This window comes from Phascolarctos cinereus, unplaced genomic scaffold (genome assembly GCF_003287225.1).
Source record: "Phascolarctos cinereus isolate Bilbo 61053 unplaced genomic scaffold, phaCin_HiC Scaffold_726;HRSCAF=1367, whole genome shotgun sequence".
NCBI classification, from domain to species: Eukaryota; Metazoa; Chordata; class Mammalia; order Diprotodontia; family Phascolarctidae; genus Phascolarctos; species Phascolarctos cinereus.
In genome coordinates, this window is record NW_027556098.1 from 41965517 (window position 1) to 41980144 (window position 14628).

The window sequence follows — 14628 nt, forward strand, 5'->3', positions numbered from 1 at the left end:
TTTCCTTGGAAAGAAAAAAACAAAAATGAGTTGTTGTTGTTTTTCAAATGGACATTTATGCTGCCAGAGATGACTAAGATACAAACTGAAGAGGCAATGATTCAAAAACTTCTATAATCAAAGTTTCAAAGAAAAAACATCTTTCCCCCAAGAACAATTAGAATTCTTCAAAGAAATGATGTAAGAGTTTAAAAAAAAGAAATTATAAAAGAAATTAAAGAGATGCATAGATTAATAGCTAAAGAAGAAGTTAAAGAAAACTTTGTTCTAATAACAAACTGCTAAAAATTATAATGGACAACAGGGAAATTAATGACTTCAAAAGAAAACAGGAATCTAAAAAACAATTCAGTCAAAGGATTGAGAAAATAAGATACATATATCATATTAATATAAGATACATCATATTAAGATATTATAAATATAAGATACATCATATTAAAAAAAACTGACCTGGAAAACTGATCAAGGAGAGAGAACTCAAGAATCATAAAATTATCTGAAATCCAGAACCAAAAAGAGAACCTGGATAAAAATATTTTAAGAAATCATTACAGAAAATTGTTCAGACATGAAAATACAAAGAATCCACTATTCACCTCCTGAAAGAAGCCTCAAGACAAAAACTTTTGAGAAAATCGTTGCCAAAATACAGAGCTTCAGGGGGCAGCTAGGTGGTGGAGTGGATAGAGCACCAGCCCTGGATTCAGGAGGACCTGAGTTCAAATCCGGCCTCAAACACATAACACTACAATAGCTGTGTGACCCTGGGCACGTCACTTAACCCCATTGCCTAACCAAAACAAAAAAAAAAAAAACAGAGCTTCAATATAAAATTTAAATTACTGCCAACAGCCACAAAGAAAGAATTCAAATATCAAGGAAACACAATCAGAATCAAACAATACTTAGAAACTATCTTGGCTTAGAGCCAAGAATAATTTGCCCAGTAAAACTGAGTATAATACTAAAGGGGGGGAAATGGATCTTCAATGAAATAAAGGTCTTCCAAACATTCCTAATGGGAAAAAACAAGAGTTGAAAAGGAACTCTGAAATATAAATATAGAAATCAAGAGAAAAATAAAAGAATACAAGGACTTGATAAAGATGAACTGTTAACAATTTAAGTAGGGGAAGAAGGTTGCTAAAAGGATTCTTTTAGAACCAGAATGTCACAAGGGCTCATAGAGATAATCAAAACAGAAGACCTACAAATAGTTTTGTTATGTTTTAAGATACTGTAAGAAAAAAGAAAAAGGTTGGGGAGAGAAAAGATAAATAGGGGAAAATAGGAGGAAAGATGGGGGAACAATATACAAACATGGAAGGAATCGGAAAGCAGACATCATTTGAACTTCACTTTCATCTGAACTGGCCAAAAGAGGGCAGAATTCACACACACAGAGTTTGGCACAGGAATGCATTCACCCCAACAGTGACACAGATATAAATAGGAAAAGGGAAGAATGTAATATAAGAAGAAGGGTAGATTCAGGGAGGAGTTAGGCATAAGCAAAACAAATTCTCAATTTAGAGAAGAGATAGCAAAGAGGAGATTAAAAGGGAAAAAATGTGTAAATTGTTCTCCTGACTGTTTACATCACTCCATATCAGTTCACAAGTATCTTCTCAGGTTTCTTTGAAACCATCTCCTTCATCATTGCAGATTCCTCTGCCCCTCTCTTTCTATTCTTCTCTTTAGATCATCAAGACATAACAGAACCACTGCCAGGTCTTGTCTAATTAGACACTCCCATGACCTCTCATGATGATAGGATTCAGAGGGTATGCACGTATCATCTCTCCATATTTGAATGTAAATAGTTTATACCGTTTTTTAGTCCTTTATTGTTCTCTCATGTTTACCTTTTTGTGTTTCTATTAACTACTATGTTTGAACTTGAAACTTGAAATTTCAACACAGTTCTGATCTTTTTCTCAGGAATGTCTAGAATTCCTCTATCTCATTAAAGAGCCATTCATTCCCCTGTACTATTATACTCTGTTCTGCTGAGTAAGTTATTCTTGGCTGTAAGCCTATATCCTTTGCCTTCTATAGCTCCTCCATACTTGAATTCTTTCTGGATGCTTGTGGTATTTTTTCATCTGAAATCTCAGTATTTTCACTAAAATGTCCCTGGGAGGGAATGGGGGAAAAATTTACAGAAAATTTCTCTGATAAAGGCCTTGTTTTTGAAATATATAGAGAAATGAGTCAAATTTATAAGAATGCAAGTCATTCTCCAATAGATAGTCAAAGGATATGAACGCATAGTTTTCAGAAGAAATCAAAGCTATCATGTGAAAAAATGTTATAAATCACTATTGATTGGAGAAATGCAAATTAAAATAACTCTGGGGTACAAACAATATAACAGAAAAGGAAAAATGACAAATATTGAAGGGCATATAGGAAAATTGAGACACTGAAGTATTGTCAGTGGAGTTATGAATTGATTCAACCATTCTGGAGAGCAATTTGGAACTGTGCCTAAAGAGATATAAAACTTTGCATACCTTTGACCCAGCAATACCACTACCAGGTATATATCCCAAAGATATCAAAGAAAAAGGTGATAATCATTTAAGATCCATTGAGCCCCAATAAGGCCCAAAAACCTGAATTAATCTTTTTCTCTCTGAGTGAACTAAAAACACCCCTTCCTGTGTCAGCAAATTTCAGGACCAGATGGAGCTCACCAACATTCTTCCTGTTCGTCGTCACTGAGCCCAGGATGTCTGGGACCAGACACTCTCTTGATTAATGAGACTTTTCCTTCTTTTGTATCCTATAGACATATGTTATGTAGAGGAAACATATATCCTGGATCTATGATTTTTATATTACTTTGACATTCTTCTATTGTATTTACAATCTATGCAATTAGGTAACTTCCTTTTTTTATGCTGTATGTTAAGAAACATATGGAGGCTATACCTTTTTTTTTTTTTGTAATACAGACATCCTGAGTCTGATCACTCTAAACTGTATAAAACCCCTCTCAATTTGCTTAATCTCTGAGTCAGAATCACATTCTGGCTTCCATGTTAACATGATTCGCTAGCTAAAAGGGAATAAACTACATAATCATGTATCACCTAACTTGTTTGCCTTCTTTAACCAAACTTTCAGGTTAACAAAGGGAAGGTCCTATATATACAAAAATATTTGTGGCAGCTCTCTTTTGTGGTGGCAGCTCTCTTTTGTGGTGGCAAAGAATTGGAAATTGAAGGTATGCCTATCATTTGGGAATTGGCTGAACAAGTTATGGCATATGATTGTGACACAATACTATTGTGCTATAAGAAATGAGAAACGGGATAATTCCAGAAAAACCTGGGAAGATTTATGTAAACTGATACAAAGTGAAGTGAGCAAAGCCAGGAGATCATTGTACACAATAACAGCAATACTGTATGATGATCAACTGTGAATATTTTAGCTATTCTCATCAATACAATGTGCCAAGACAATTCTGAAGTACTTATGATGAAAAGCGTTATCCACCTTCAGAGAAAGAACTGATGCAGTCTGAATTAAAATCAAAGCATACTTTTTAAACTTTATTTTTCTTGAGTTTTTTCCTTGGGTTTTTTATCTGTGTTCACTTTTGCAACATGGCTAAAATGAAAATATGTTTTGCATGATTGCACATATATAACATATCGAATTCCTTGCTTCTCAATGAGCGGGCAGGGGAAGGAGGGAGAGAATTTGGAACTCAAAATTTTAAAAAATGAATATTAAAAATTGTTTTTACATGTAATTGGGGAAAATAAAATATTATATATATATATATTTTTTTTTTAAAATGTAACAAAAAATAAATTAAAAAAGAAAAAGTTTTCAAAAAAGAAATAATGAAAAACTTAAATATCTGTGAGAACATTCAATGCTCATGGCTGGGCTGTGCCAATGCAATAAAAATGACAATACTACCAGAATTAATTAACAATTTTAATGCTATGCCAAATTCTCAAAGGGATAATTCACAGAATTCAAAAAGTAATAACCAAATTCATTCAGAGGACCCCACATGTATCTTATTACCACTCTTCAGAGGAAGATTATTTCCTCCCATGAGGGAGCAGGGGGTTCAAGGGCCTTCACCAGCAAGGAACTGGAAAGGCTATATGAGAAGTTCAAACAGCAACCTGAGAACATGGCTTAGTGGATCCAATGCTGAGATGATCTCCACAGCTAAGTTCCAAAGGTCTGGGGAGCTAGCTGAGGACTTATTATTGCAGAGTCAGCTAAATCTATTAAAGGCGCCAGGCAGGGAGCCCTTTTTAGATGGCTGAGATAGGCAGTTATTCATACTTGATTCCATAAAAATGAATTTGCATTGCAGCCAACAACCCCTGGGGATCTGCTAGGGAGGGAATGAAGTTCCAAAGGAAATGGTTATAACCGATTGAATTTACCCTCTCCCTTCTCCCCCCACCCTCACCCCACACAGCCTGCTACTCTCCATGGCCAGCCTGTCTCAGGGACAATTAGATCCCTCCCTGAGGGTGGAGCCTCAACCAGATGACTTCAGACTTTAGCTCTCTACCTCCTCCACCACACAAATATACAAGTGTATTCAGATCAACTGCTGAAATCTGAGCAAGAGGTCAGGGACAGTTGTAACTTGGGCTAACGCTCTTGTCAGTAGAAACGGGTATTCTGAGCATAGGGGGAGGAGTGACAGAGCTAGCTGCCTGCTAGATGGGCAGCCAATTCCACCTTCTAGAGGGACCTATTTCTTTTCAGAATTTCACCCCCTCCATAGCAAAGTAGGGGAGTGATGTGGTCAGACCTGGTTTTTAAGAAAATCATTTGTTGTTGTGGATGTTTGTCCTTCATTCTCAAAAAAGGATCATGGCATCAGGAAGGTAATACCATACCTTGCAAGTGAATTGGATTTAAGTGAGGGAGGGCTGTGCAAAGTTACCAGCCTCACTTTCTCCTCTATAGCCATCTGGGTCCAGTGGCAAGATATAAATCAGGATGACTGGAGATGGCCCTGATGCAGTAGCAGACCTTGGCTTTTTTAAGCTAAGGTCTTTCCCAGGTCTCAGTTTGACCAAGGCAATGCCCATTCAGTGATTGAGGCTAGGGAAGAAATGAAGAAGAAAATCATTTAGCCGTTATTTGGAGGAAGGATTAGAAAAGGGAGAGACTGGAAGAAAGAAGACCAATTAGAAGGCTATTGTAGCAACCTAGGGGAGAGATGATGAGAGCCTGAACTTAATAGGTAGCTTTAAGAACAGAGCAAAAGGGACTGATATCAAGGATGTAGAGGCAGAAACCACAAGATTTGGCAACTGATTGAATATATAGGTTGGGGAAAGTGAAGAGTCAAAGACGAAACAGGCTGTCAAAATCTGGGTGAACAGAAGGATGGTCATGACTTTAACAGTGTTAGGGAATTTTGGTAAAGAAGTGTGTTTTAAAGGAAAAATAATTAATGCAATGAGATCTGCAATGCAGGTTCCATCCATGTCTGCCCATTCTATGTAACTCATGGTACCCCAGCCAAAATGAAAAGGGAAGAGGCAGAGCTCTTAATCACTGATCACTATCCCTAAGCACAGAGCCCACCTTGGATACATTCCACGGTGTGGAGGTGAAGAGGACAGAATTTTTCCAATGCCTCCTTGGCAACAGCTTCTGAAGTAGCCTAGCTACTCTGAGAGGCCCACAGCTGGCACAGATACGTTGAGTCCTTGTTGAAAGAGATTAAGTGCTTCCATAGTAGAGAGGGAGGTAGAGTAGGGAGGGTTGGGCAATAAGAGTAGGTATGCTTGTGTGGGAGATAAGTCCCATAATACAGATCTTCCCATCTTCTGATTGGTTTATCACATATCTCTTAGAGTTTGTCCATAACTCCTGAAGTAAGACCATGGTTCCTGAGGGGCTCTGACCCCATTTTGGAGAACACTGTTCTAAACAGCATATAGATCTAGTTTCTTTTGTTTCACCTTTCTCACTCTGGAAATTACTTGAATTTTCACGAGGTGGAAGCAGTATTTGTAGTTGAGAATCACATACACAAAGCAAGTAGTTTGTTTAGCCAGAGTCATGGCTGACTGCTGAGCAGAGTTGCAATCTGAGATCATCAAGGCACTGGATATAAAAAGAAACAACCTCCTCTCAGCTCTTAAATCCCCTGAACTTGCAACCCTGTTTATATTCACAGCACTTCTAACTTCTTTTGGCATGCCGGTCTGACAATGTCATAGTTTCAAGATTAAAACCAAAATTCTAAATTATTTTAAATGGAAAATGAAAAATGTACACTAGGGGTTTGTAATTCAAGCCTTTCTGCAAGTTCATTAAGCAAAATTACTACAATGATATTTGTTTTGACTTGAATTACTCAAGTATTCTAAATTATGAGAACTAGGCTTTAGGTTTTTGCTCCTTTCTATGTCTGCTTCAAATATTTTTATAACAAGTGTGATTTATTTGCAATTTTGAACATGTTTAATCCTTGAAAAATCAATGACAGAAATACAACAAAAAGCTAATCCCACTAAACATAGGAAATTCTTCATCAGCAAACCTTTTCTCAAAGTTTCCTTTCATATAAAGTTACCTAAGATTACATATTGCACACATTTCTCCTCCTAAGTCTAGCAAAATAAAAGAGAAATACAGCCCAAATGCAGAGCCCCTGAGTACCCATTCACCCCTTTTCCTTACATAGCTGAGGCATGAACCTAATGCCCAAATCCCAACAGTCTCCTCATACCCACTGCCTCTTAACTTCAAACTCCCTTCTGTAAGTCAGAAAACACAAGAAAGACTCATAAATGCCATCAAACACTCACCGCTATAGAACCAGAAGACGTGGCAACAAAAACTTTGATAACCATTTTGACAGTCAGAAAGAAGAATCTCTCTCTAAAATACTCAGTGAAATAAAAGTTACTAGGCAAATAAGAAGTGAGCTGCTAGAAGCAGCAGCTGCTCCCTCCCCCTTCACCGTAAGAAAATCTGTCTGTTACAAGTATAGGCATTTAGGGCTTTTCTCTTCATTGGCTAATGAGTCTTTGTGGAATTATTTGAGCAAATATATGATTGGTTGGTAAATGTAGACATTGCATTAGACCCCATCCAAATCTCTTTAAGTTGACCAGGAATAATCCCTAAAAGGCAAGGGAAAGTTATACACCAATCAGAAAATACTATGCAAATATGGAGGGGAGGAGGACTTGACAAGGAGGGTTATTTTAGTGTTGAAAAAGCCCAGTAAGCTCCACTGTCATGAGGAAGGCTGTGCTTACTGGTAGTCTTACTACTAGATTTAAGTTAAAGGATATGTATTTATCTTTGGATAAATAACTACTATTTTAACTACACTTTTACATAATACAATTTTAAATTCCCTGGCATGTAAAAAAATTCATCATACTAGAAAAGATTCTTTTGAATGAACCTATTTTTTTGCCTGTGTCCAGAGTCCAATAATTTTCCACCTTTGCATATGTTTCTCCTACAATATGGAAACTAACAAGCTTTATACTGCTATTTCATTTCATTGTTTTCTAAAGTAACTTTTTTAAAGACTGTTTCAAGAAAGGCTGCTGTCATCATATGGTCACTTAAAAGTATATTCAATCTCTATAACTTCTCAAACTTTTGGGCATGATTCAAAATTTTATCTATAACACATTTCAAAGTTATCAAAAGTTCATAATACAGCCTCCATCCAAGCTTTATTTTTATATAAATTTACATTTAATTAAAAGGCAGGCTGAGTGCCTACTCCAGAAAGACAAACTTTCAGTTATTCAAAATTTTAGTCAAGTCCCAGAAAATGTGATTAATTAGGAAATTAGTGCACTGTCCTTTCTCTTTCAGAAACACTTCATGGGAATGTTCAATATGTATTGACAACAAACAGGATCTCAGTTATATGTCTCATGTGATCCCCAAATAATATGCACAGGGTTCAGATGTGATGCTTTTAACTGATAATATCTACAAGTTCCCCCACCCTCAGCTCATCTATGTATAACCCTAGGAGGCTTCCAGGAAGGAGTGAAGGCTATCAGTCATAAGAGAGGGAACAATAAAATAAATAGCCCATTTTGCTGAGGAAGGCTTATATTCCAGGAAGCCAATAGTAAGGAAAAAGTCCTTGTATATTAAAAAATATGTACAGCAGCACTTTTTGTGATAGTTAAGAAACAAAGTAGATGCCCATCAACTGGAGAATAGTTAAACAAATTGTGAAACATGAATGTACTGTAAAACGTGTTACACTAAAAAAAAATAAATAAAAATGTGTTACACTTTAGTCATCCAGATGAAGAGCCTCTCCAAATTTATCTAGGCTGTTCTTTGGACAGTACAAATATCCACTACATTATCAGGTAACTTCCAAGCCTTTCCAACTTGGTAGGACCTAAAAAGAGCTATACCCAAGTTCCACTGGTATAGCCATTAAGAATTCAGGGTCACTTCCATACCAGATGAGGTACAAAAGGAGTGTGGGACAGTGTGGGACAGTGAACACCGAAATCAAGAGTTTGGAGTCTGAATCAGAGATCAGAAAAGGTCTTTATTCTTTCTCACGAACTGTTAATCTGTTATAACACAAGCTCCGGAGCCACTCTCCCAACCCCAACTTGTACTCAGGATCTGGCTCCCCACAAATCAGCTCCTACATATCCCCTCAGGCTTCCAAGGGTATCCCTAAGACAATGGGGGTTATTTGGTTCACTTATCCCATGATTATCAGTTGATAACGATTAACCAGATTTAACTAGATTTTAGAAGCAATTGTTATAAAACATCTCCCTGAAGTCTGTGACATTCTCCCACATGGGAATGTACAAAGTCAATCAGTCAACTAGCATTTATTAAATGTTGTAGTTACAAAGAAAGGTAAAAAGATCATCCCTGCTGTCAAGGAGCTCACAGCATATAGAGGGAAACAACAGCAAAAAAAATTAAAATTACAAACAAGATACATACAGGATAAATTGGTGGTAGTCTCACAGGGAAGAAGATATTAAGGAGCACTGCAACAGGCTTCTTGTAGAATGTGGAACTTTAGCTAAGATTTGAAAAAAACCAGGGAAGCTAGGAGGCAAAGATGGGGAGGGAAAGAAGCATAAGGGACAGCCCATAAAAATCCCAGGAGTCAGGAAATGGAGTGTCCTGTGTTATGAACAGCAAGGAAGCCTAGATTGCAGAGTATGTGGAGGTAAGTAAGGTCTAAGGACACTGGAAAGGTAGGAAGAGCCCAAATTACGAAGCGTTTTTAAAGTCAAACAAAGGATTTTACATTTGATCCTGGAGGTAATAGGGAGCCACTGGAGTCCAGAGGAAAGTGAATGCAAACTTAGAAAGCACATCTGGCAAAGGGGTAATTCAAAGCTCCAGGTTGCTATAGTCCTTTACTCCCCTTTGTGGGGAACTCATGAAGTTCCCCTTAGGCATGTTACAGGTTTTCTGCTAGGTTCATTGTAGAATTTTGAAGCAATCTCACGTTAGTATGTTTACTTTGTCTTCAGCCTCTAATATAGACACTGCTACTATGCTGGGGGACACTGCTAGGATTACAGAAATGTCCAAATCCTCTAGTTGTCTGAAGTTTATGACATCCTTCTCTGAACAAAGAGAGAACAAGACCTGGCCTGAGGCTGTGGCTGTGGCTGTGGCTCTTCTCTTCTCCTCCTCTTCCCCGATCCCCAACACACACACACCCGACACTCAAATTACCACAGGGTGTGCCTGAATGGCCTTATTTCACTTTGAAAGATTTCTAAATTGACTCAGGATTTTTCTCACTTAGTCTAAAGTTTTTGATTAATTCAATTGAGGTGTTGTCACCACATCAAGGTATCAGGTACATTGTTAGTTAAAAAGGATGGGGTGATTTGATTGAATTGCACTATGAAATTTCCCTTATTCATGAGAAAATTTTAGCTTTTACAAAATTACAAACTTCACAAAATTAACTTCAGAAAGTTATACATTTTACCAGATTTTGTGGTTTTTGTTTATATGATTTGTGAGTACTTCCCTTCTTTGCTCTTCTCTACAACTTATTAGAGTCTTTGAAAGTTACTGAAAAACTCAAAACTCAATGAGAGTAAATGTTTAACAAGCAGCTCTTTGAGAAAAAAAAAAGTATGTGTAATCTAAGCTCCTGAACCCAAAGATTCAGGACTCTCTTCAGATTGGTGGAGATCAAATTAAATTCCACAGATTTAATTACCATCTTTATGCTGATGATTCTTCAATCTACCTTTCCTGCCCCGACTGCTCTGCTGATCTCCAACCCCTCATCTCCAAAAGACTTTCAGACATCTCAAACTGAATGTCTAGTAAATATCTTAAACTCAGACATCTCAAACCGAATGCCTAGTAAATATCTTAAACTCGCTAGGTCCAAAACAGAACTCACTATCTTTCTCCCTAAACTCTCCTGGATATTTCAATACCTCTCACCCCCCCATATCCAAGCTGTTGCCAATACTTGCCTATTTCATCTTTGTAACATCTCTTGTATACGCCCTTTTCTCTAAGGCTCTGGACACTGCCACCACTCTATTACAGGCCCTCCTCATCTCAGGCCTGGATTACTGCAATGGCCTGCTAAGTTTGCCTACCTCGTGTCTCTCCCCACTCCAATTCATTCTCTGTTCAGTCATTGAAGTGATTTTCCTAAAACACAACTCTGATCATGTCACCCACCACCCCCTCTCCCCCTTCAATAAACTTCAGTGGCTTCCTATTGTCTCTAGCAGCAAATATATTTATTTAGCAGAAATACTCAATTTGACATTCAAAGCCCTTCATAACCTAGTCCCCTTCTATCTTTCCACTCTCCTTACACTTCAGTCCCTTGCCACATACCCTTCAATGCAGTGGTACTGGTCTCCTGTTTCACTAACAAAACACTCCATTTCTCTACTCTGGGCATTTTCTCTGGCTGTCCCCCACACCTGGAACACTTTTTCTCCTCAGCTCCAACTACTGCCCTGGCTTCCTTTTTAAAGCTCGACTAAAATCCCACCTCTTACAAGAAGCCTTCCCAACTCCTCTTAATTCCATTGCCTTCCTCCTATGTTTCCTATTTATTCTATATACAGCTTGCTTTGTATGTATTTGTTTGCATGTGGTTCTCCCCCATTAGACTGCAAATTCCTTGAGGGCACTGTCTTTCACCGTTTTTTGTCTCCCCGGGACTCAGAACAGCATAGAGTGCCAAATAAATGCTTCTTGAATCGAGTTAGTGGGGACAGGACCAGAGTTGTTGAGAATACGAGGAGAGATCCAACTTCGGGCTATTCAGTCTCTTTGGGGCTTTCATCTTTTGAGAGAGAAGATGGACAATGGCCAACTCCACTTTAGATTGCTGAAAGGAGAAAAAGATTCTGGGGAGAAGCCGACTTACTTCCCTTTTACACATATCTAATATGTACATAATTCTTTCTGTCCCCTTTGAGGATGTGAGTTCCTTGAGGAATGGGGCTATGGTTTTTTTACTTTCTTTCTAGCTCCATAGTTATATGCCTGGCACATGGTAAGTGGCAACGTTTTTTGACTGACTCCTAGATTAAAATTCCGGGTGCATTCTTCCTCTGAAACCCCCAACCCTCCCGGACTTCCAGTTACAGCCCCCTCAACTCCTTCCATGACCTCTCTGGGAATTTAGCAGACATTACCTTGTGATATTTGTTTGTGCGCATGTCATTTCCCTTACTAGATAGTCATTTCTTTGAGGGCTGGTGCTAATACATTTCTGTGCCTTGCACAAGGTAGGACAATCACGTTAATATTTGTAATTATTAACATTCTTTGCGATATGAAATTCCCAAATGCTAGGAAAACAGGCTGGGTCACTGGGCCTTAGGGTTCAGGGTTTCATTCTACACTGGGCTTCCTGCTGCTCATTTATTGCGGGTCTCCGCGCCCCGAAGTCCTTTTCTCTCGGACTGACGCCAGGTGCGCGCTGGCCTGGCCAGAGAAGGCAGCTCAGCACGGAGGAAACCAGAGCGGCTTTGGGGAATTCACGTGCCCTCTGGGTCTCAATTTTCTCAGCTGGAAAGGAGAGGGCCTAATTAGACGATGCCTAAAGCCCCCTGATAGCTTTTGATCCTGACCCTAGGGAGGCTAAATCAGCATCCTGAAAGTTGGGCGAAGTCGCAGGAGGCGCGGAGGGCTCCCCGCCCCGGTCTCGGGAGACCAGCCTGACCAGGATGGGGCGGGCCCTTTAAGGCTGATACCCGCTCGAGACCTGGACGCGGAGGGGAGGAAAGGGGCCCTGGGGCACCGCCGAGAGCCGGTGTCCCGGAAGTCCTTCCTCCGCTTCCCGGAGGCGTCGCGCTCCGCAGTTTCCATGGTAACAGTAAACTGAAAACACAAGGGCTTCTGGAGCCACGGGAAGAGCAGGTAACGCCTAAAAGATGCCTCGGGTACGCGAGCGGGGGGCTGGGGCGAGATCCCCCGAATGAGCCGCCCTGGCCCCGACTCGTTCCCTCCCTCCTCGGATGCCCCCAGCCCTACTACCGGCCGGCCCCGGGGACACCGAGCCCGGAGATACGGGGGAGACACTCCTCCCCGGGATAACAGCCCCTTCTCTGCCCATCCCCCCTCGGTCTCGCTGCCCAAGTTCACGGTCGCGTCATCCTTTGTCCCGGCTCTTTTAACAAGCACCTGCCTCATCCCCTTCAAATTCATATTATTTGAACACCCATTTCATTGCTACAGAGCTGTGCTTAAAAGCTTAGGAGAGACAAACTTTTCAGCCTGGCATTCAGTGCCTGTCCTAGCCTACTGCCGCTGTTGCAGCCAATCTAGACTGCTGGACAACCTCCTGAAATAGGCGCTGCAGTGGACATAGCACGTGGTCTGAGTCAGGAAGACCCCTGTTCTAATCCAAGCTCAGGTGACCCCGGGCAAGTCACTTAATCCCTGTTTACCTGAGTTTCCTCTTTCATGAAGTGGAGCACCTACCTGGCAGGGTTGTGAGTCTTAAATTAGATAATGTAAAGCGCCTGGCACAGAGTAAGCGATTATATAAATGTTAGCTATTATCATACAACAAAATTTCTTATTTCAAAACTATGCCCCAGTGATTTCTTCTGCCTGGAATACGGGAATACTGGGATCCTGTCTCTCCCCACACCACCGCATTTTTCTTTTTCTCCCACCTCTCTTTATTTTGCTGACTCAACTGTATTACCACCTTCAGTGAATCACAGAATTATAGGATTTGGAATTGGAAAGAGCCTTAAAAATCATGTAGCTCAACGCCACGTTTTAAAGTTGAAGAAACCAAGGCCCAGAGAGCCAAAATTATCAGCTCACGATTAAAATCCAGGTCCTACATCCCAGATCACTCCAGTGAGTCCTTCTCAGCATTCCTACAGTAATTTTTTTCACTGCATGCCTTGCCATATAGATGTTTAAATAGGCATCTTACCTCTTCTACTAGATTGTTAGCCCTAAAGGGCACAAACTATGTTTGTAAAACTTTGTATGTTTTTATTTTATTTTCCATGGAGGCACAGTGCCATGTACTAGTGCATAATAAAAATGTGTATAGATGACAAAATGAATTTTCTTTCCCACCCCTACCTCACTTGCTTATTCACTGTCCTAATTTTTTCCTTTCCATCCTGAAATCTGATTCCTGACCATTTTCTTTTTTAATTTCTATTTGGTTATTTCTTGCCTCATACATTATTTCTGCTGAGAAATCATCAGTCTAATTCTTATTCCTTGAAATGGCCTGCCCTCTACCCTCAGCCTAGCAGTTCCTTCTTCATCAGATCCTGATAATAATTGTAGCTCATATTTGTGTTGTTTTTTAAAGTCTGCAAAGTATTTTGCATATATTATCTTCTTTGATATTTTCAACAGCTCTGAGGAAACAGACTCAGAAAAGGACTTGCCCAAAATCACACTAAAGTAGATAAGGCAGGATTCAAGCCCAAGTCATCCTGACACCAAGTTCTGCCTTCTATCCAACATACCACTCTTCCTCTAGAACAATTAATATATGCTGTATGTGTAATCTGTATTATGATACAATTACAATGCATTTCTCTTACACAGTTTTTGCCATCAAATGACTTTTTGAGACCAGTTGCCATCTTACCCCTACAAAAAGACATTTTTCTGGATTATCTGGAAACCCTGATCGTGTCATAATATTCACAGATGACATGAGAATCTGGCCAAAGTCTGAGATGCAGTTTCTACATCTGCGATAAGAGGTAGCCTTAAAGATAATGTCTCTCTTCAATAATTCATGAGCCTATTTTGGAATTTATATTTAGAATGGTAATTTATAAGGCTACTAATATTAGTGCCACTTAGCACACTGCCTAATAAATAGGTTTAACAAATGCTTGTTGACTAGCTGATTGATTTTTGTTCAGCTTTATATTCCTTCATTCAGTGGTCACTTTTCATTTAACATGGTGATACTGTTAAAAAAGAGCAATGCAAAATTTGTGCTAATGTGGAATGGTATCAATAAATTATTTTACTCATTACGATATATATAAGTAATTTTTATTGGCTTCACAGGCCAATTCAAGGGGATATTTTTCCTGAATCATGCAGATTACCTGACTTTACTGATAGATAGATATAGATAGATAGATAGAT

General features: G+C 39.3%; 2 protein-coding genes across 9 annotated transcripts in view; one reads left to right on the forward strand and one right to left on the reverse strand.

The window, feature by feature from the left end:
• The window catches only part of SH3BGR (SH3 domain binding glutamate rich protein), an 89223-nt gene extending 82232 nt beyond the window's left edge, over positions 1-6991 (reverse strand). Inside the window, exon 1 of the mRNA XM_020973849.2 lies at positions 6822-6991. Within this exon, the coding sequence (XP_020829508.1) occupies positions 6822-6866 (45 nt within the window). The 5' untranslated portion in view covers positions 6867-6991. The remainder of the gene's footprint in view (positions 1-6821) is intronic.
• Positions 6992-9134: 2143 nt separating this feature from the next.
• Positions 9135-14628, forward strand: part of LCA5L (lebercilin LCA5 like) — a 58167-nt gene continuing 52673 nt past the window's right edge. For 2 of the 8 annotated variants that reach the window (XR_013482845.1, XM_078146487.1), the window contains exons 1-2: positions 12076-12402; positions 14071-14231. The gene's annotated coding sequence lies outside the window, so the exon portion shown is untranslated. Of the gene's footprint in view, positions 9206-12073; positions 12403-12952; positions 13357-14070; positions 14232-14628 lie in introns of those variants that run through there. The other 6 variants (XM_020973846.2, XM_020973842.2, XM_078146485.1 and 3 more) reach the window with 5 other exon arrangements.